Source organism: Mastomys coucha, unplaced genomic scaffold, assembly GCF_008632895.1.
Source record: "Mastomys coucha isolate ucsf_1 unplaced genomic scaffold, UCSF_Mcou_1 pScaffold15, whole genome shotgun sequence".
NCBI classification, from domain to species: Eukaryota; Metazoa; Chordata; class Mammalia; order Rodentia; family Muridae; genus Mastomys; species Mastomys coucha.
Genome location: NW_022196897.1, coordinates 153,973,761 through 153,995,331, shown reverse-complemented (window position 1 = coordinate 153,995,331; position 21,571 = coordinate 153,973,761). Strand labels below are relative to the sequence as shown.

The 21,571-nt window shown below is 50.4% G+C and overlaps 1 protein-coding gene across 1 annotated transcript in view; it reads right to left on the bottom strand.

Moving 5' to 3' along the window:
* Positions 1–21,245, bottom strand: part of Ptpn1 (protein tyrosine phosphatase non-receptor type 1) — a 49,941-nt gene extending 28,696 nt beyond the window's left edge. The window contains exon 1 of the mRNA XM_031372835.1: positions 21,013–21,245. Within this exon, the coding sequence (XP_031228695.1) occupies positions 21,013–21,075 (63 nt within the window). The 5' untranslated portion in view covers positions 21,076–21,245. The remainder of the gene's footprint in view (positions 1–21,012) is intronic.
* Between the last annotated feature and the right edge of the window lie 326 nt (positions 21,246–21,571).

Sequence of the window (21,571 nt, the reverse complement as noted above, 5' to 3'; positions counted from 1 at the left end):
TGGGGTCTCCCCAATGCAGGACAAACAAAGATCAAGGGACAAAAAATACTCTCCAAATAAAAGGACTGAAGCCATACTTTAAAAACAATACAATAGCTGGATGCTGGTGGCGCACGCCTTTAATCCCAGCACTTGGGAGGCAGAGGCAGGCAGATCCCTGACTTGAAGCCAGCCTGGTTTACAAAGTGAGTACCAGGACAGCCAGGGCTACACAGAGAAACTTTTCTTGAAAAACCAAAAAATCTTATGGACATTAGATTTCTGGTATATTTTTATGAAATGTGATGTTTTCACACATTAAATGCTTGGTACTTGAGTGATTTTTAGGACCACAGATCTTTTCCAAAGAAACTTGTATGAACTGGAAAAGACCCAGGCTCACAGGGAAACATTAGCTAAAAGCTGTTTAATAGCACAGCCTTCCTTCACGGCTAAACCAAGCCCTCTGAGATCATAACTATCAAGTGAAGAAAAGGCCCAGAATCTACCATCGCACTATGCCAGACATACTTAGAAACATTGTATGTTTCCAGGAAGCAAGTGCAATGCCAGCCCCAGTGGCAGCCATCACTTTCCCTGCTGGGAAGACACAGGCGTCCTCATCTATTGGCAGGGACCAAATGCCTGTATGAAGTAGCATCTCATGACCTACTAGAGTGGCCCCCACAGACACCTTGGCCAAGTGGGATACAGGCCATTGGTGGGTTCAGGAAGGGGCAATGAACACTGAAGTGACAAATCAAACTGTCACAGGCTGCCTGCCAGTCTTGTCCAGAGCCATCCAACACTGGACAGCCACTGCCCCGAGACTATCCAGTCAGTCCTGGCCGCACTCTAGCACAGGCTGCTCCCAAGCACTGGTGGGTAGGAAGTGCCTGTGTAGGTTCATGGCCTCTCATGATGAGCTTTGACTGAAAACTGAATTGAAGTAAGAAACAGTGGAAGACAGTGAAGCAGCAGCTAAAAGCTGCTCTCTTGTGCAGTGTGCTCCCCAGGGATGCGAACAACACTGAGTTCATGCATGTCTGGGATGAGTCACCTGGGTACCATGGCCCTCATGGCAGGCAGCATTACTCACAAGAACCCTGCAAAGCACTTAAAACTGTACCAGGCGACTACAAAAGCCCATGCATTTCAGAAACTGGTGACTGTAGACCGGAGGCAAGTACCTGGGACTCCACAAAGGGTGGAAGTCACGAAGACTCCCTAGCCGCCTGTCGCTGCTCTCCAGAGCTCACGACTCTAGCCTAGTGATAATTTGGGGGGCTCAAACTTACTCTGGGCCCCAAATTCACTTTGTTCTACTGAATCCCTCAACATCAAACTGATTTAAAAAAAAAAAAAGAAAGAGAAAAGGAGAGGAGAGGAGAGGAGAGGAGAGGAGAGGAGAGGAGAGGAGAGGAGAGGAGAGGAGAGGAGAGGAGAGGAGAGGAGAGAAGAGAAGAGAAGAGGAGATTGCCTCCAGTGGCGTAGGAGCCTGGAAAGGGGTAGTCAGACATAAGCCTCCAGGCGAACTCCAATGCTACTCATTCATAAAAACCATTGCCAAGTGAAGTCATGTTATAGTAACAGACCCCTGCAGGGTTACAGCTGCACCCAGGGTGTGTATGTAACTCCCTGCACTGTTTCTACAGCAAAACACAACCCGAATGCCAAGCAATCTCTGAGCTCCTGAGGTGTGGCACATCCACGGAGGAGAACTGTCTGTACTTTCATGCATGGCTACCATCCTGAGCCTGAGCCAGCTTAGGAAAATCCACTTCAGCACTGCTCTGTGAGGTGGCCCCGGTACAAGTGAAGGTGCTAGGCAGTGAGCGACAGCCAGGCGCCCCAGGACACCGAGACCTAGACAGCTTTTATGAAAGCCTCTCTCAGTTTAGGACTGATCACATGAGGATATTTAAAAACAAGTGTGTCTGAAGGTTGCTATCATCCATCTTTGAGTGTTTATTCACCTCTGTGGCTACAAGTTCACACTTGCTTTTGCCATCTTCTTCAGTGGGCACTGGCATGTACAGAAAGCCCCTAAACACAGAGGCAGGGAGTAGCCATGACAGACCAGAATGTCTGCAGCCTGTGCAGCATCACTAGGTATGCTCAGGGAGCAGCCACACAGCTGGGTTACCAAGTCGATGGCCACGTCACATGCTTGTTTTCTTACAGGGAAACAGCCCTAAGATCCCCCAATGTCTGCGGCTGCTAGTGGCCACTGCAGTGGCTACAGTAGCATAGGCCCAGCCCAGCCCTACACACTGGAAACCCCACCAGCCTCCATGCCAGCCCTGAGACCACTCCATTCCCATCTCTTCCACCTCTAACCTTCAGCCCATATCCTAAGAAAGGTGGGCCCATGCTTCAAAGCTCTGTTTTTATACAGTGCTGGGGATCTACAGGTGTGGCCTTGCTGGCTGGGCACATCAGCAGTCTGGGCACAGTGTCTGTCCCTTCAACCTGGGAAGAATGGACACTTGAGGTTCCAGAGTAGCAAGTGGCACAGAAGAGGATACTGGGCAGGGCAGACGCCTCCTCCTGGGCCACAAGCTTGCTCTGTGTACTCTGATTACAGCAGATTTTCTGTCTCATGCTGTTGCTCACCAGAGGAGTTCTGTCGGCCCCCAGAAGACCACAAATGCCTTTGCTGTAAACTCAATCCCTTATGTTAAATGCACTGGGGCTCAAGCTCCCCAGACAACTTCTGCACAGGGCCAGGACAGACAGGCAGACTTCCTGGGCAGACTACGGCCTTCCTTCGTCACGGTTCAAATCACACCACTCATCTCACAAGCTCCAAGAGGAAGGAGTGTCCAAAAACCAACCCCTGAATGGTCTTCAGGGCTGGGCCAGGATAACACTTCAAGAAGAGGGTAAAGGGACCAATGTACATAAATGTGCCATTTGTCCAGAATTTTTGCTGGGCACTTTCTGGCAAGACCAGAATCTCAGGAAATACCAAACAAATGAAAAGGCAGAGGTAGCGTGGTCAGAATGGCCTAACTGCTGAGAACACACGACGCCCGCTCCCCAGCCACAGAACCATCCGCCCGCTAAGGAAGCTGCTTCCTGCAGCCCGATGGCCTGACTCAGCCCCTGCACTTCCTCTCAGCTCAGCCTGGCTCCCACTGCTGCCCCCTCTCTCTGGCAGTGCCTATAGCACAAAGCTAAACTGGCAGGTCATGGACATGTCAGGGAGAGCAGCAGGGAGGAACCCAGTCCCATCGTGCATCAGCACGGCCTGGACAGGCCTCTGAGATGAAGGGTAGGTTCATGCAAGGTTCTGCAAGAGTCACCAGCAGGTCCAGTTCTCCCTTAGAAAGGCTTTCCAGGCTTGGTAGGGGCTTAGCTAATATGCACACGAAGAGAGAAAACACAGAACACAGAGGAGTGTGCTCCCCAGCACCAACCAACCAATGACATAACAGAACAGGGCATGGTGGTGCACTACTTTAATCCTAGCACTTGGAGGCAGAGACAGGAAGAAATCTGAGTTTGAGACCAGTCTTGTCTAACATAGCCAGTTCCAGAACAGCCAGGGTTACATAAAAAGACCTTGTCCCAAACAAGCAACCAAACCAGAAAAAGCAAGCAAGCAAGTAAAAGGACAGGTCAGGCACACTAAATGCTGCTCAACTCAGGATGTAGGGTAAAGTAGCCACGGACAGATCAAAGAGAAAGCCAGCTAGCCAAGGGGGCCACGTGTCAGACATTATGTCAGCGGCTTGGGAACATGAAGCCCAGAGTCCCTTGTGCCAAGGAGTAACTGGAAGGTGAACAACGGGCACAATGCTAATTACAAAAATACCCAATAGGACGTGGGAAGCTGAGGCAGGAAGGCCTGCGGTACCTGTGAGACCGAAGACAGTCTGAGTTATGTTACACAGAAAGACCATTTCAAATAAAATAAAATAAAATGATGGCTGCCCATGGTCTTGAGAAAGGGACAGCTGAAACCTGGAGTCAGGAGAAAGCCAGAAGAGGGAAGCAGGAGAGTAAGGAGCGAGGAGAGAGCTGTAAGCAGAGGAGCTGCAGTCTGGGCCTAGAGGTTGTCCAGGCTGGGGCAAGTGCAGTAGGACCTGTGGGACATGAAGTTACCAGGGGACACAGTCTGACACAGTCCAGGGTGGTGCAGCAGTCTTAGGACGGGAGGCAGGACTGGCCATGAGCCAGGTAGAATGAGGGAGCAGAGAATGCTATGCTTCAGGTAACACAAGGCCTGGAGCTAAAGTGCCTGGCACAGCAATTTAAGAGAACCCCAAACCACATGTGAGGGGCAAGTGCACACACCTGCACCTCCCCAACCTCAAGGGGTTTCCCTCTCCTGGCAGAGCAGAACCAAGGAACTAGTTGTGAGGCAGCTGGTACTGTGCAAGTTCATTTCCACTGTTCTCTGACAAGTACTTACCTGTGCCAGTGTTTGGCCACAGAGAGCTGTGTCTCAACAACCAGGTCCATAGGCTTGGGACGAGACAGGGCTCGACCACTGTGCTCCCATGTGGACCCTAAGATACATACTTGAACATACAAAGGACAGCACAGACCCAAGTCACTCATTAGCCATGAAGACAAACTAGGCAATGCCTGTTCTACGCTGTCATCCACCCCATAGGGAAAGGCTCCTCTCTGAGGCCTTCAAGCCAATCTGAGAATGCATATTGGTGTGTAACCCAGACTGGCCTCAAATTCACAATCCTCCTGTCTCAGCCTCCCAAATGCTCTGGAACTACAGCTGTGTGTTATCATGTCCAGCTCAAGAATTATTTTTAAAAACCTACTTGTGCTGGCCAAGGATGTGGCTTAGTGGTGGGGCACTGGCCTGGCATGGAGAAGCCGGGCCCCATTCTCAGTGCACACCATGTGATATGCTGGGCTTGTGCCTGGGCCTTCTGCTGCACATGAGCTTCCTAACAAAATTAAAAGAGGGGAAGAAGGGCTGAGGACTCAATGGTAGAGCACTACCTAGCTCGTGAGGCTGTGGGCTCAATTCTAGTACTGGCACCACTGCAAAAGTAAACAGCCAATGTTTTCACAAGGGTGGTGTCTGCAGATAATTAGGTTGGACTGTTTCTACGTGATCAGGAGTTTGATGAATGTAGCTGGAAACACAGGCAGTAAGCGGTGCCCTATCCACCGCTACATGAGATAATTTTTGTTTTTAAACTTACCTAGCCACAAAAGTCTCACAAGCTGCAATCCTATAAATGAAGGGTTAAATGCCTAAACATGAAGCCTGTGACTCAGCCACTGAGAGTGAGATAACTGGCAGCTGTGGAGGCGGCTTGTACTGGAATGCTAGCACTGAAAGGCCGAGGCAGGAAGATCATGAGCTGCCCACCTTGGACAACATAACAAGACTCTGTGTCTAAAATACAGAAGTCAGGCATTGGTGAGAATGCTGAGCACATCAAGGCACTCTGTCATCACCCCTGACAACCTGAATCTGATATCCAGGCTCCACACAGTATAAAGAAAAACCAATTCCTACAAGCTCTTCTCTGACCTACAGCCATAGACACACACACACAAATACACAAATACACAAGTCGAAAGAGGGCTAGGGATACAGTTCAGGGTTAGAGTGCTTGCCTAGCATGTAGAACACAATAATAATAACAAATTAGTAAGATGATTATCATTGATCTTTTGTTTGTTTTATTTTTTGAGACAGGGTTTCTCTGTGTAGCCTCAGCTGTCCTGAAACTTACTCTATAGACCAGGCTGGCCTTGAACTCAGATATCCACCTGCCTCTGCCTCCTAAGTCCTGGGATCAAAGTCATGTGCCGCCTCCACCACCTGGTTATCACTGATCTTCAATTCTCTTACAAACTACTGGACTTGAAAATCACTCAAAGAAAACTATCTGGATAACAAGAACTACTAATAAACAGACCATATGATGTGAGAAACTAGCCAACATCATTAAAAATAGCCCTTACAATCCACAAATAAATAATGCCTTTATTCTAGGTGCCCACTGCTGATCAGGGGCTGGCCAAACATCTTCAACTTATTTTTAGTAAGACAGCTTATGTCTAATGAGTCTGTTTACTTATTTCTTTAGAATAGAAACTTGCATATCCCAAGGTGGCCTCAAACACGGTGTAGTCAAGGCTCCTCCTACCTCTCCCTCCCAGAGCAAGGATCCCAGGCTAGTGCCACCATGCTTTGTTTACGCAGTGGTGGGGATCAAACCCAGGGCTTCATGCATATTGGGCCAGCTACATCCTTAAGCCCTACTTCCTTTTTTTTTTAAAGATTTATTTATTTTATTTATATGAGTACACTATAGATGTCTTTAAACACATCAGAAGAGGACATCAGATCCCATTACAGATGGTTGTGAGCTACCATGTGGTTGTAGGATTTGAACTCAGGACCTCTAGAAGAGCAGTCAGTGCTCGTAACCACTGAGCTACCTCTCCAGCCCTAGGCCCTGCTTCTTCATGGGCATCTTTATTTTATTCTCTGCAGGAGAGGTTACTTTATCACAACAAACACTGGAGCTCCTGTCTATAATGTACACTGTCTACCATCTTTAAATGCTACAACCTCCATGTCACCTTGACAGAGGGAACAGATAAAAAGAAGACAAGGGAAATGTGCATGGGACACAGATGGAGAGAGATAGACAGACAGACAAACAGACAGACAGACAGACTGGTGTTATTGGCTCCCTGTGAGAAGAAAGCTTTTATCACTGTGACCTGGGATGTCTGTCACCTGAACTACAAGTTCCTAAGGGCAGGGAGCTCCTGGTCCCCTCTGCCTGGCACAGAGGCTGGGGCCCGGTGGCTGCTGGGCACCTGACAAATGCTGGCCAGCAGGGGCTTAGGTCTAGAAGAGGAGCAGTGAGAGAGCCCTGGCCCTGGCCCTGAGCTGTGACGGCGCCATCTGCCCAGCGTAGGGAGTGTTCCAGTGCTGACTAGTTGTGGCCTTCAGGGACCCGGCTTTGTGGGGGAAGTTACAAAGCTCAGGACAAAGAGCCTAACTGTTCAGTGTGAAGAACAGCCAAAAACTATGGCTCAGTTTTTTCTTGTAGTGCACATACACCTCTATGAGATACAGGTGTTCCAGAGAAATCTTGTCCCCTAACTCCCCAAAGGGACTGTTGTCGCCTTTAACACTCTCCTTGTAAGTCTTCCCAGGCTCTCTGACTTCATCCCTTGACAGAGGGGACAGACTGGAGAACCATTAAGCACGCCCTCAGACACTGGCCATGTACCACCCTTCCTAACCAAGCCACAGTGTAAGGCATTAAAACAAGCGTCGACCGACCACTTCTTGGTATAAGCAAACTTGGGCAGATTTTTCAATTCATCATTCCCATGAGGCTCATTGGATTTAACTGCCAGCCTGGTCATCAAATATAGTTCCTGGAAGTCAAGTATGGACAGGACTACAATCCCAGCACTGGGAAGACCAAGGGATAAGGGTTTGTGAGGCCAGTCTGGGTTACACAAGGAGACTGTAAAACACACCACATGCACACAAAAAAGGTTCTCGGAAATAGCTGAACATAGGACAAAAGTATAATCACATTCAGTTGTCTGTGGTGGAAAATGGTGATGACGACTTCCAACTTCCTTTAAAGCACAAAGGACTAAGAGCGAGGCGGCAGGAAGGCGGCCCTCTCAGTACTTTTCAGTCAGTCAGGAGATCTCCCTCAGGCCACCCGCCTTCACCCCTCTGCTCTAATTTTGTTAGTGACATCACACCAACCATGTTCCAAACCAAACACCATTTCAGCCCCATCACTAACAGCAAACTTGAAAACACCCCAGCCTGCCATGGTTCAGAGCCCCAAGGATCAGCAACACACAGCACTCAGGACAGAAGTCCACGGGACTGAGGCAAGTAAGGAATGCAGACAAGTCCATCCAAAGAAGCAGTAACCCTTGGCTCCAGGACCAAGGCCAAGACAGTTCTCACAGCAGGACCCAGGTTCTAAGCTGTGTGGTGCTTCCTCCCAGTTCATCAACAGTTTTACCAAAACACAGTGCACACAAAGCAAATGCATGTGGGTGGTCAATTTGTGACATCTAGGTAGGAGGATACAAAGCCAGGCAAAGGTCAACTCTATAATCCAATCACCCTAATGACCTAGGGAGGCTGTGCATGTGTAAGCTCAGGCAGGCAGTGGCCACACCAGCAGTAGCTGGGAAGGTGGACTGGAGTCACTGGGGACTGGTGAAGAACACTGAGGCTCTATGACCCAATTATCTTCTGCACACACTCCCTATTATAGACCTACCATTAGGGTACCGCCCAGAGCAGCCCAGGGGCGGGAAGGTACTGCAGAGAACTTGAGCTCAAACCTAACTCAAGACAGGGGCACAATGCTGAACAAGCAGAGTGTGGCAGACCAAAGCTGGGATCTGATGGCAAAACTCAACAATGCCCACTTTAGACAAAACTCTCAAAAGCAACTTCATTCACCAAGTGACACTTAGTAAAATATAATACATCTAATTTACAACCTCAAAGGACATTTTCTATTTCTAAGAATGAACAGAGGTTCTTAAAATTTTAACGGGGGTATTACAAAAATTTAAAGTTTGTGTCCCCTTGCAGCTGAGCAGGATCACCACACAGCCACGGTGGTGAAGCCCAGCACAGACACAAGGCTTCCTTCCATTCTCCCAGAAATGCCAGCCCCTTTCTAGCTCTTCTAGGGACTGAGGAGTTGAGGGCATCAGGTGTAGACTGTGCTGTCAAGCCAGTTCTTCTCATTCCACATGCCACAGACTGGACCCTATGCAACTCCTTCAAGAGCCACGAGCAGCCAGGTATGAAGACCCTGACCCCGCGATCCTCCATCTTTGGGAAGTGCCTACTCAGGGTGGACAGTGAAGGGCAGCTGTGCAGCCTGAGACTAAAGCTCTGACATGCAGAACTCTGCTAAGAGTACACAGAAGCAAAGGTGAACGGTGCCCATATGTGGAGCAGCTAAGGCAGGCTTCTCAGTCAGTCAGAGAAGCCGGTATGTGGCACACTGCACACTGACCTTGACACCCTTATCGAGAGCTCACACTTCAGACAGAGCAATTACTTGCAGGGACAGCAGAGTGTCACTAAGCAAAAGAGTGGCTGTGGAAACAATTCCCCTCTGGCCACTACCTCAGAGCACTGAGAAGGCCACTCCTGAAATGGAGCCAAGGGTAGAACACAGGCAGTGCCCTACATTCAAAACGGGTCTTTCTAGAAACAGGACCTTAACAGTGAAAGACATAAAATGAGCTGTGAACAGAAGACTAAAATTAGCACAGACCACGAACACACTCATCATTTCCTTTATGATCAGTCTACAACTAACACCAGCATGAAGGAAATCTGCAAAAGTTGGAAGGGAAGCTAAGCTCTCTGCCCTTCCTCTGCCCAGAAGGGCTCCGGCCCTGGACGCTGAATGGACACTGCCAAAGGGCAGCGGTTAGCTAACGTGAAGGTAGCCAAAGACAGCCATTAAGGCCCCATTTGCCCTGTAAAGAAGCAGCGTGTTCCACACAGTTCTTCACGGTTAGAGAACCACCACCCCCTCACACTGAAGACAGGAAGTTGTGGAAGATGGCCCACACCCATCTCCAGCTGCATGGCAACAGAAGCTGGGAAATGCCACGCTCCTGTAACCTCCTGAGGCCTCTCTACTAAAGCCAGGCACCTCCACCTTTCAAAGGCAGCAGCTTCCAACAGTGTCACTGGGAAGACACGGGAATGCCACCAAGGGGTGGAGCAAGTCTCAAAGTGGCCAGGCTGAAGAATAGTCCTTGCTTGTCAACCTTTGGCTTCTCACAGCGATTCCCTCTGCTGTGTAACTGCCTTTGATTAATTTTGTGATGGGTTTACTTAGGGGTGAGGAGAGATGGTTCCAGCTTACAAAGGATGAAACAAGAAAATAGAATCTGCCATCTGCTCCTGGCCAGCTTCAATGCTGTCACTCAAACTGGCCGAGCATTCTCACTAGCAGGGAGAAGAGCAAGAAAGAGGATCATAGGTGGACAGTTCCCTATGCTGTGAACAGAAAGTAACAAATTGCCCAGGGCACAGACACTTCTAGGACTTACCCAAGAGAAACATAGGAAGACAGAGCAGAGCAGGCAAGACCTGGCAGCCAGCCTGCCTCGCATACTGCACTTCTCATGAGGTCAGAACACTCGATTCTGAAGTAGCGTGAGTAGCAGTAGCTGGCCTGTGGACCAGTCTGCATTCTGCAGACCTCCTTTAATATGCATAGACCCTGGTGGTATGAGCACTCACTAGCTAATCTGAGGTAACGCACTAAAATCACAGTCAATGGGCTTCCACTGTGGAAGTGGCTGCTCACGTGCGATAGAGTTGACGCTGTTCCCTGAAACTGTCTCCAGAGTGGTTTATCTCTGTGCCCTTTACAGATACCCACAGGCACTGTTGTCTTGTCAGGGACACCCTGGTACAGATGGAAATCTAGGAAGGCACATGATTGGGACACAGAACTCTCTGAAATCCAGCTTCAAGAGAGAGTGGATTCTCAAGTTCAGGAGAAGTATGAATCCGCTGGTACTCAGATGAGGCTAAACCACCTGCTGTAACTAGGGCTGCCACAGGGATGCAGCCTCATGTGACTGAACACAGATAAATAGCTTCTTCCTCAGAGGCATATGGCTCCACCCCACCTGCAAGGTGGCAGGAAGCGAGGTCCGAAGCCCAGCCCAGGAGAGCCATCCCAGCAGGGGTCTCACTCAAGGAGAGTAGAAACACAAAAGGCAGAACAACCACCATAGTAATCACCGCACATGAAGTCAGAGAGACACCAAGGTACTGGGGTACCCTGCGCCCCTACAGACACCAAGGTACTGGGGTACCCTGCGCTCCTACAGACACCAAGGTACTGGGCACCCTGCGCTCCTACTGACACCAAGGTACTGGGGTACCCTGCGCTCCTACAGACACCAGGGTACTGGGCACCCTGCGCTCCTACAGACACCAAGGTACTGGGCACCCTGCGCTCCTACAGACACCAGGGTACTGGGGCACCCTGCGCTCCTACTGACACCAGGGTGCTGGGGCACCTTGCGCTCCTACAAACACCAGGGTACTGGGGCACCCTGCGCTCCTACAGACACCAAGGTACTGGGGTACCCTGCGCTCCTACAAACACCAGGGTACTGGGCACCCTGCGCTCCTACAGACACCAGGGTACTGGGGCACCCTGCGCTCCTACAAACACCAGGGTACTGGGGCACCTTGCGCTCCTACAAACACCAGGGTACTGGGGCACCTTGCGCTCCTACAAACACCAGGGTACTGGGGCACCCTGCGCTCCTACAGACACCAGGGTACTGGGCACCTTGCGCTCCTACAAACACCAGGGTACTGGGGCACCTTGCGCTCCTACAAACACCAGGGTACTGGGGCACCCTGCGCTCCTACAGACACCAAGGTACTGGGCACCCTGCGCTCCTACAGACACCAGGGTACTGGGGCACCCTGCGCTTCTACAGACACCAGGGTACTGGGCACCCTGCGCTCCTACAGACTGCAGTACAGGGCCCAGACCCAATGGCAGCTCATTCTTATCTGTAACGCAGGCAGCAGGGAATCTTATGCCCTCGAGCTGGCACACACAATATGTATACCTGTATCCAGATACGCAGACAGGACACATACAAGCACGGCATAGGCACACGCATACACACACGCACAGGCACGCGCACGCACGTGAACACACACATACACACATACACACATACACACACCTTTTTAAAATAGCAGCAGTCACCATTGGTTGTTCTCTTCCAGGTCCTCCTTAAGTGCAAAGCCAGTCACACACATTTAGCTCAGGGAGGGTCTATTTTGCTTTTGAAAATCCTGCTAGGAGTAAAAGACACCCTACTGGGATAGCAGAGCAGTGGATTAACACAACCCACACGGGAGGGACAGACCCCAACAAGGCTCCTTGGGGGTGGTGTTAACTGTCATGCACTCAGTGCAGTCTGTTTATTTTTCAACTGGACAATGTTGTGCTCAGAAGTGACTCTATGTGAGGCACCCCTAGGTAGCTCAGTTCTGAAGAGAGCTGTCTCTTGGGATAGTCACTGACGCGTGCCTTCTTGTAGGCATCTCTTGCAGCAGCACATGTCTTTTGAGCGGCCAGTCTGTTCAAAATGAACAGCAGCAAGCTAGTGGCTGAGACCCTGCCATTTTGAAGTAAGCCCTCTGTGCTGGGCGGTGAGATGGCGTGGTGAGTAAAGGCACCTGCTGCCAAAGTTGGTGACCTACCGCCTATCCCCAGGACCTTCAAGGTAGAAGGAGAGAACCAACTTATTCAAAGTGTCCTCTGACTTGACTCGTGGGTGAACACACACCACCAAACAAACATAACACTCTCTTGAAAGAAAATGGTGTGACTATAAGATCCAATGAAAAAGAAAAAAAACACAGGACAACTGCCTCTAGACAGAGGTGTGCAAGGAGTCTCTGATCAACCAACGCATCTTCAGGATGTGACTCGGGAACCCAGTTCATCCTCTCTTCAAGCAGTGCCACTCAGCCACAAAAGCCACAGCCCAGCCCAGGTTTCTCCCTATACAGAAAAGCAGCTCTGGGTGGAGAGAGGAGGAGTTGAGGACATGAGACCATTTGGTCCCAAGACCCCTCTCTGATGGCTCAGCAGGCGTTCCTGGCCTGGACTTGCAGGTGGAAGAGAAGAACAAGAACACTCGCATTTTTCCCAGAGAAAACCTAGAGCCATCACTTAGCCAGCAAGCTAAGATGACTCCTGGTGCACACCGCAGGGCTCAGGTCTTAAAGCAGTTGCTAGCTAGTTGAGTGTTGGTGTCCAGGAAGCTCCAGTCACAGACTAAACAGTACCTGGAAGTGAACCACCACACACAAGGCTGAGCAGCCCTCACTCACAAGAGTGGCCTGTCTGCATGTCTGCAGTGTGACCTGTGCCAAAGCCGTAGGAATGTCACACTCAGGCTTAGATGCTGGCTACTGAATTGGAAAGGCGTCCTGGGAGACATGCTCCTGTTGCCAGGTTTCAGACATTCAGAATCTACAGACTGTCAGAAAAGGCTTGGGATGTGTCAAGCATGGACTATGACTGACGTCTCAGGGATTCAGAGACTGAGGCAGGAGGATTGTGAGCTTAGGTCAGCCTGAGCACAACAGTGAAAACTTGTGTCAAAAAATTAAAGGGACTGGGGATACGGGGCAGCGCAAGAGTTAAAGGGACTGGGGATACGGGGCAGCGCAGGAGTTAAAGGGACTGGGGATATGGGGCAGCGCAGGAGTTGGAGGAGTGCTGGCCTAGAGAGCCAGCTATTCATTTTTTAAAAAAGATTTAATTATTTTTATGTGTATGAGTATACTGTAACTGTACAGGTGGCCATGAGCCATCACGTGGTTGCTGGGAATTGAACTCAGGATGGCCCCGCTCATTTCAGCCCTGCTCCTTCTGGCGTAATACATTGTAGCTGTCTTCAGACGCACCAGAAGAGGGCGTCAGATCTCATTATGGGTGGTTGTGAGCCACCACGTGGTTGCTGGGATCCAAACTCAGGACCTTCGGAAGAGCGGTCAGTGCTCTTCCCCACTGAGCCTCCACGTGGAGGCAGTCCTAAACCAGCGATTCATAACCCTCAACACTACATAAACCCAGCAGAGCAGCTCACACTTGTAGTATAGTGCTGTGGACTCGAGGATAAAGTTCAAGGTCACCCTTGCTACTGTACTTGGCCAGCCTGGGATGTCTAAGATCCCGTCTGAAGGGAGAAGCGGCTTCTGCTAAGTGCTTCTGAGAAAGAAGGCTGTGCGGTGGGAGTGTCTCCACAGTGAATGGCTCTGTCCAGCCGCGGGGACTTAGGGACTTTTCTCTGAGGCTGGCAGATGTATAAGCTCTCATCGTATTCAAATGAAGCTGAGAGCAGATGTGGGTTCCTTCTAAAATTACAACATAAGGGCAGCTCCCCCATCCCATGAACCCCGCTTTTGTGAGCTCTCAAGAGTCAGTTCCTCTGTTTTACAGGAAACCACCCAAGCTCTACTGTCTCCAGGAGGGCTGCCTAAGTGGTAAGCCACTGGCTTTCCCAGTCACTTACTCCAGGAAGCCCTCTTAGTAAGAACCTTGAATATCCCTTGAGGCAAAAAAAAAGTTACCCAACTCTTCAGGCTGCTAGCCACACTGTTAGACCTACCAAGTTCTGAGCCTGACCACATGACCTGTGCAGACCCTGCCGTTTACAAGGGTTACTTCAAGAACTTTAAGAACTTTTATTACTGGAGGTGAACTTAATCGTCAGCTCAGGATCATTTTACAAGAGGAATGGAGGGAAGGGGAAGTGAAGTGAGGCAGAAAGACGAGAGAGCCACGGAGCTGTAGCTGAGCCTGTGATTCACTGCAGGCACTGAGAGCAGCAGGAGAGCAGAAGGTTAGGCTCCACTCTGCACACTGCAACGGTCTAGCTAAAGGTGGACAGTATCGCCTTTACTAACTGGAGTTCGATAACTACAAGACGTGGTAAGGCTGTTGACTGACAAAAAAACCATATCTTCCCAAAATTAAACAGGTCAAGAGTGGCTAGAGTAGAGGAGCTCGCTAGGCCTGGAGAGAAAGCTGTGATGCCACTCCGCTGTCTACTGAGCCTGTCACACGGAGGGAACCCCGTCACACCTCAGGCTTCTGTGAGGTGGGCAGAGGCAGCAAGTCTTACAGCACACTCTGCAGTTTCTCTGGGAAGCCACATGAAGCCAACTCCGAGTTACTTCTTTGGCCCACGGCTCAAATACAGGGCTTCCCACGGCAGGAGTACTACTGTTGGGCCCTCTGTGCAAATCTTCCTGAACCCATCATTAGCTTGGTACAGGGGACTACAGCCTCTATATCTTTAGGCACGATGTCCACGCCACACTTGTGAGAATAGTTACTTTGTGCCAGGTGGGTGCCACAGTCAGTGACCACAGGGCATGTGGGCTATGGGATGGACCAAGACATAAAGTGGCAGTTCTAACAAGCACGGGGCAACATCAGGCAGTGCACAAGACCAGAACGGAGTTCCACAGAAGGAGGCACACATTTGAGCTGCAAGGTGCAAGCTGGAAGGCATGCTGGCTAAGTGTGGTCCAAGGTGCAGGAAGAAACCCTCCTGGGCACCGCAGGGGACGGAGGCAACCTGGAAGCCAGTGGGGCTAGATCTTGGGGTTTGTTTGTTTATTGAGACAGGGTTTCTTTGTGTAGCCTGGGTTGTACTGAAACTCCCTCTGTTGACCAGAATGGCCTTGAACCAGGATGGCTAGAGATGCCTCTGCCTACCTAGTGCTGAGATTAAAGGTGTGGACTACCACCTTGTATGACTATTTTAATGTTTTCATAACACTCCATAAGACCCAGACTCAACAGCGATGGGTAGTGTCAAAGGACACCATTAATCCTAGTACACAAGAGGCAGAGGTAGATGGATCTGTGTGTTTTAGTGGCTAGCCTGGTCTACAGAGCTAGTTCCAAGATAGCCAGGGCTACACAAAGAAACCCTGTCTTGGGGTAGGGGGTGGGGGAGTAGTCAAACAGACCAGAAAGCCTCAGAGCTATTGTTAAAACAAGCTGGGTGGTGGTGGTAGCACACACCTTTAATCCCAACACTTGGGAAGTAGAAGCATCCAGGGCTACATAGAGAGCCCTTAAAGAAAAAAAGAAAAAAACATATTAGCAATAAATTGAAAGGTCTAAGGGGGTGGGGGGAGAAAGCCTGGCCAAGCAGATTAAGAAGTAACCAGCAAGCGCTGAGAAGACGCTGAAGTGCTTGTTATGCAAGTGTGAGGACCCTAGAACCACAAAGCTGGACCCGGTGGCCTATCTATAACCCCAGTGCTGCTGTATGAGACGGGAGGCAGAAGAAACCCTGGACGCTCATAAGCCAGGCATTCTGGCCTAAGCAGCAGTGACACAGACATCCTGTTATGAACAAGATGAGAGAGACGGAAAACCAACACCCAGTGCACAGGTGCACATGCACACACACAGACTGGACACACCTACAGGTACACATGCACAGGTGCACATGCACACACACAGACTGGACACACCTACAGGTACACATGCACAGGTGCACATGGACACACACAGACTAGACACACCTACAGGTACACACGCACAGGTGCACATGCACACACAGAGACTGGACACACCTACAGGTACACAGGCACAGGTGTACATGCACACACAGAGACTGGACACACCTACAGGTACACATGCACAGGTGCACATGCACACACAGAGACTGGACACACCTACAGGTACACATGCACAGGTGCACATGCACACACAGAGACTGGACATACCTACAGGTACACATGCACAGGTGCACATGCACACACACAGACTGGACACACCTACGGTACACATGCACAGGTGTACATGCACACACACAGACTGGACACACCTACAGGTACACATGCACAGGTGCACATGCACACACAGAGACTGGACACACCTACAGGTACACACGCACACACACGGACTGGACACACAATAAAATAAAGGCAAGCAGCTTGGTATCTATAGTATCAACAACAAGCAAGCACAGGCTTAGTGGGCACTTGGAGCACTGCAGTGGGGGACAGGGTGACCAGGCAGTGAAAGGAGGGAGAGGGACTCTGAGAACTAGGCAAAGCCAAGCGCGCCTACCTACTCAAAACTCACTCAGGGCACTGCAGGTGCAGATGTCATCCTAGAAGCAAGGATGCAGGAAGGATTCTAGGTTTCTAGGACATGCCCAGCCTTCGTGCCAGCATTAGCTGCTGCTGGGGACAAGTTAACATCTACACTGAAGGGAAGAAGGGAAGGGATACAAACACACATACGCTCAGGCAGGGCTCAAAGCACTTATGATACAAGCCCAACGTGGAAGGCACCGCCAAAAGAATTCTGAAGGGAGAGTGTGGAAAAGGGACAATGGGGAGTGGGGTGGAGCTCGGGTCAGTAAGAGATGAAGGGGCAGCTGAAAAGGAGTTCAGATGGGGCCACACAGCAAGATGTACCACAAAACAAACAAAACAAACAAAAAATAGCAAGCAGGCAAACAAAAACACAAGCCCCCCCAGGGCAGGGAGGTGGCCCAGTGGTACAGTGCTTGTCCAGGCCCTGGGTACCATCCCAGTACCATCAAAAGAGAAAGACAAAGAGAAAGGCAATCATCTCAGTGGAGTATCACCCCAAAGGCCTCTACTGGGTACTCTTCACTCACTTCAATTTCAATATACCAGCAATTAATTCCATTACTCAATAAATACCAGGTCCTGGGGTTCATATTAAAATGCAAAGGTAGCAGGCAGGACAGAAGCCCAGCAGAGGGATCTGGTAGCTGAAAACCAGAAAATCATTTGCTTTTCCCTGTTTTCCCACCACCCCAGTGGCTGTATCGGTTGCCTGGGTCCTGCTTACTCCCACAAAGTCCAGTTACTGACTGTACTTACTGTACTGTACCTTATTGCACTTTGGGGAGAGCAAACAAGGGGTGCAGCTCTCTTGGCTCTACTGGAACTCCTGTTAATTTCCTACCAGCCCAGACAATTTCAAAGGCCTTCACCCCTCCTCAAAGTGCCCATCAGAAGCCTAAATTTAGTTCATGCAAACCAGGGCAAGCAAGAACATTTAAATCTCAAGGGTCACTCAAAATGAGAACTTCCCTATCTCCACATTATATACTCCCACCCCCACCCATCAAAATGAGTCATGGTGTCTTGATCTCTTCCGCACAAAGTCTAGTTTTCCTGGCTTTGAAGCAGTGGTGTCTAAATACTGTAAGAGCATCTCTTGGAGCATGACGGTAACAACTCTCTATACCAGTAAGGAATTTTAGGGCATTCCTGATACTACAGAACTTTAACCCAATCAGGCACTGGGTTCTATTTCAGAATGAAGGCAGCTATAACACAGGTCAGCTAGAAAAGCCATCTACAGCGGAGCTGTCTTGCCTTCAAGTCAGGAGCTTCTGGGGTGGGAGACGCTCATTATACGAAACAAATCACTCACTGAAAATGGTAGAATCAAAGAACTGAACAATAAGAAAAAGAGCAAAGCCTGACCGACCAGCAAGCACCCCTTCCTTCCACTGCTGAAGGAGGGCAGTGCCCCTAGGTACTCCTTCCATGTGGTCAAGCATCTTCTCTCCCAGGGCTAGCTAAGCCAGTCTCTTTTCTGACCAGTCCTCCTTTGGCTTTACCATCCCTTTGCAAATGCTAAAAGAAAGAAAGCCATCTCCATGTGCAAAGAAATCACCAGCCACCGGTTAACATGGAAGATTAGAAAGCACCCAGGAGGTGGGTTTCCTCCCAGGAGGGGTGCTGCCCGGGTTTTTCTTCTGCTGCCACCTTCGCCAGCACTCAAATGTCTGCTTCACCTTTTGGTCTTTGCCCATTTGTTTCAGAGTTTGTAGACCTTCTTGGTCTGAGTAGAAAATAAATTAGAATAAGGAAATGATTCTGCCGCCTTGCTTATACAGTTGTAAGCAAAGCTGCACACTCTTAATTATGACAAGCTCAAATACGACTTTTGATAATGCTGCCCACTATGACACATTATCACCTATTAAAAAAACTTTTATTTTTCACCAAACTGTAAACATATTTCTTTAAGCTGAAAAAAAAAACAAAAACAAACAAAACAAAACAAAAAATGAAACAAAACAAAAAAAATGGTTTGGATAAATTAGCCTTTATCTTAGAAAAACAGCTTTAGATTCATTCATTCAAGGTCATGCTGGTTTTAAAAGACGTGGGCCACCACACGGGCACAACTGAAGCCGATGTGATGGCACACGTCTTTGATCCCAGCACTCTGGAAGCAGAGGCAGAAAGATTTCTGAGTTCCAGGCCAACCTGGTCTACAAATCGAGCTCCAGGACAGCCAAGGACTGTTACATATAGAAACCCAGTCTGGAGCAAAAAGCAAAGAGACAAAATAACACAACAATAAAATGCTCACAATTGTCAGACAAAAGGGTACTTTTAAAATGTAAAACAGGAAGCACTTCCAACACAATCTTGGAAACTACAAATAGCTTGAAGGGTGGCCCATGCCTTTAGGCCAGAAGCAGGAGCAGGCTGATCTCCGTGAGTTCAAAGCCAACCTGGCCTACAGAGCAAGTTCTGGGACTGCCAGGGCTACACAGAGAAACCCTGTCTCCAAAAAACAAAAAGAGAGAGAGAATATAAAATATTCACAATAGGAAAAGTCCAGGGTCCAAGCACTGTGAACAGGCAGACCCTGACATCTTACTAACTTGTAGGGCTTAAGTGGGGAGGAGAAATTGGAGAAGAATGAGGAAAACAGATTTCAAAGCCAGCCCACTCTGCGCCAACAACATTCTTAACACAACTTTAACAAGGCTTAGATGTTGGGGCAGGCCACTCTGACCTAAAAGCGTAAAAAAAAAAAAAAAAAAGACACATTCTACCATAACTTATTTATTTATGATGCAAATTTGTTACCAAATCAGTCTGTTTCAGTATTAGAGATTCATTCAACTGTCTCTCTCCACTTGGGATGGGCTGTTTAGCCAACAACCTCCACACATCAGAGCGGCTTACACATCGATCTTCATGTGCTGCTGTTATGCTGGGATCCCCTTGCATTCAATCTGATATAGAAAATCTGCCCACAGATCTGACTCCAGCCAATTCAGAGACTAGACGTGCAAGAGAAGCGTCACTACTGATCGCTCTCCTTACACAGATTACACTAGCTATAAATATCAGCCCTCCAAAAGCTGACGAGCACATCAAGGCCCAAGTAAAAAGAACTGGACATCAAGGCCACCCCAAAAGAGGTTTTGTCAGTCAAGAACACCAAACAGCAGCCTGAGGCTTTCTACTTTCCTAAGTGAAGCTCAAAATAGATTTCAGTCTCCAGCTGATGGGTCTCACCCGCTGTCTTTTGAACCTATAAGCCGAAAGCAGAATAAACCAACCGCCTGCTCTCTTTACACAAGGAACAGGATCTATTTTGCACATGCTTACTTAAGATGCCTGGCGAGTGTGGTTTTGGCTAATCCTCACAACCCCCGCACTGACATTTAATCACAAGACTTATTTTCTTTAGAGGACTTAGCTGTTCAGAAAGGCATCTTTGCATTTTCAATTCACTGTTTCATACATGGGGCGGGGGGGGGGAGCACCCTACTTTCATAATACTTTATTTATGAACTGCCAGAACCCCTCAAGTGGACCGGATCTCAGAAAACAGAAACGATCTCGGCCCATGATCAAAGGAGAAAAGACAAGGAAAGAGGCCGTTTGGAGAGGATCAGGCGGCTACAGGAATGGGTTCCGTGTCCCCCTAGTTAGCCGCCTAACCTCACGGCTCGCCACTCCTTGGTCTATTCAAAGAGCAAGTCTCCTTCCTCCGCAGTGTCCCTAGCAGCCCTGCCGCGATCCCCTCGCCAAGGCAACAGACCCTTGGCGTAGTCACCCTCCACCAGCACAAGTCTTTCTCTTCTTCTCAACACTTGTCACCAGCTGCAATGGTCAGTATTTGAATGTCTGTGTGACTGTAGCCTCTCTGGGGGTAGGGCAGGTCTACGGTGGCGTTCAACACACACCATCTCCAACGCCTAGCACCGAAGAGACCCTCCAGCTCACGTCTAACTAATGAATGGAGAGGAAGGAGTAAGGGGGCTGTCATCCCGGGGCCTCCACGGCCGCACACCGAAGCCTGAGGAAGTGAAATGTGAGGGGGCGGGGGTGTCGGCGAGCCCACCCTCCTCCCCAGGAGACAAAGGAAGAGGGCCTGAGGTGGTCCGGTCCAGACAAGGAAGCGGCAGGGGTGTGGACCAGAGGGGACAAAGGGTGGCTGAGCCACGTCGGGGTCGGGCTGGGGTTGGGGGGCTCGGAGATGACACGGATCGCGGAGAGCTACAGGCGAGTGGAGGTCTCGCAGGGGCCGCGAGCCCCAACCGGGGTCTAGGGCGGCGAGGACGCACGACAGGAGTCCCCCGAGCCGGGAGGGTCGGGGAGACGGCGCGGCCTAGGGGCCCCCGGCTCCGCACCTGGTAAATAGCCATCCAGTTCCCAGCCTTGTCGATCTCCTCGAACTCCTTCTCCATCTCCATGGCGGGACGGGTCGGCTGCCCGAGTCCCCTCGGCAGTCCGCCGCGCTAGGCCGCGTCGCTCCGCGTCCCGAGGCCCGTTGCCCGCCACCACCGCAGCCCCAACCTCCCCAGCAGCGGCTTCTGCATGTCAAGCCGGCAGCCGGAAGTACGCACCCCCGCCTCGCCGCGAGCCCCGCCCTCTGCAGGGAGGGCCAATCAGATAACGACGGGGCTTGCCGGCACTTCCGCGGGGGCGGGGCGGGGGCGGGGCATAGTGGCATAGGCCCGAGCCGGAGGAGGGGACCGGCTGCGCGCGCCGCGTGCCGCTCGCTCCCCGGGTTCCGCGCTCGGGTGAGCGCGCGCCCATTACCCAAGCGACCCCCGGCGGCGTGCCCGGGGCGCGTGGACCAAGGCGGGACTAGGGGTTCCCCGTCGTCGAGTTCGAGCCTCCAGCCGGCGGGTTGAATCAGGCAGCGAGGGCGTGGCCTCGAACTGGGCGGTTGAGTGGGAGCGGCGT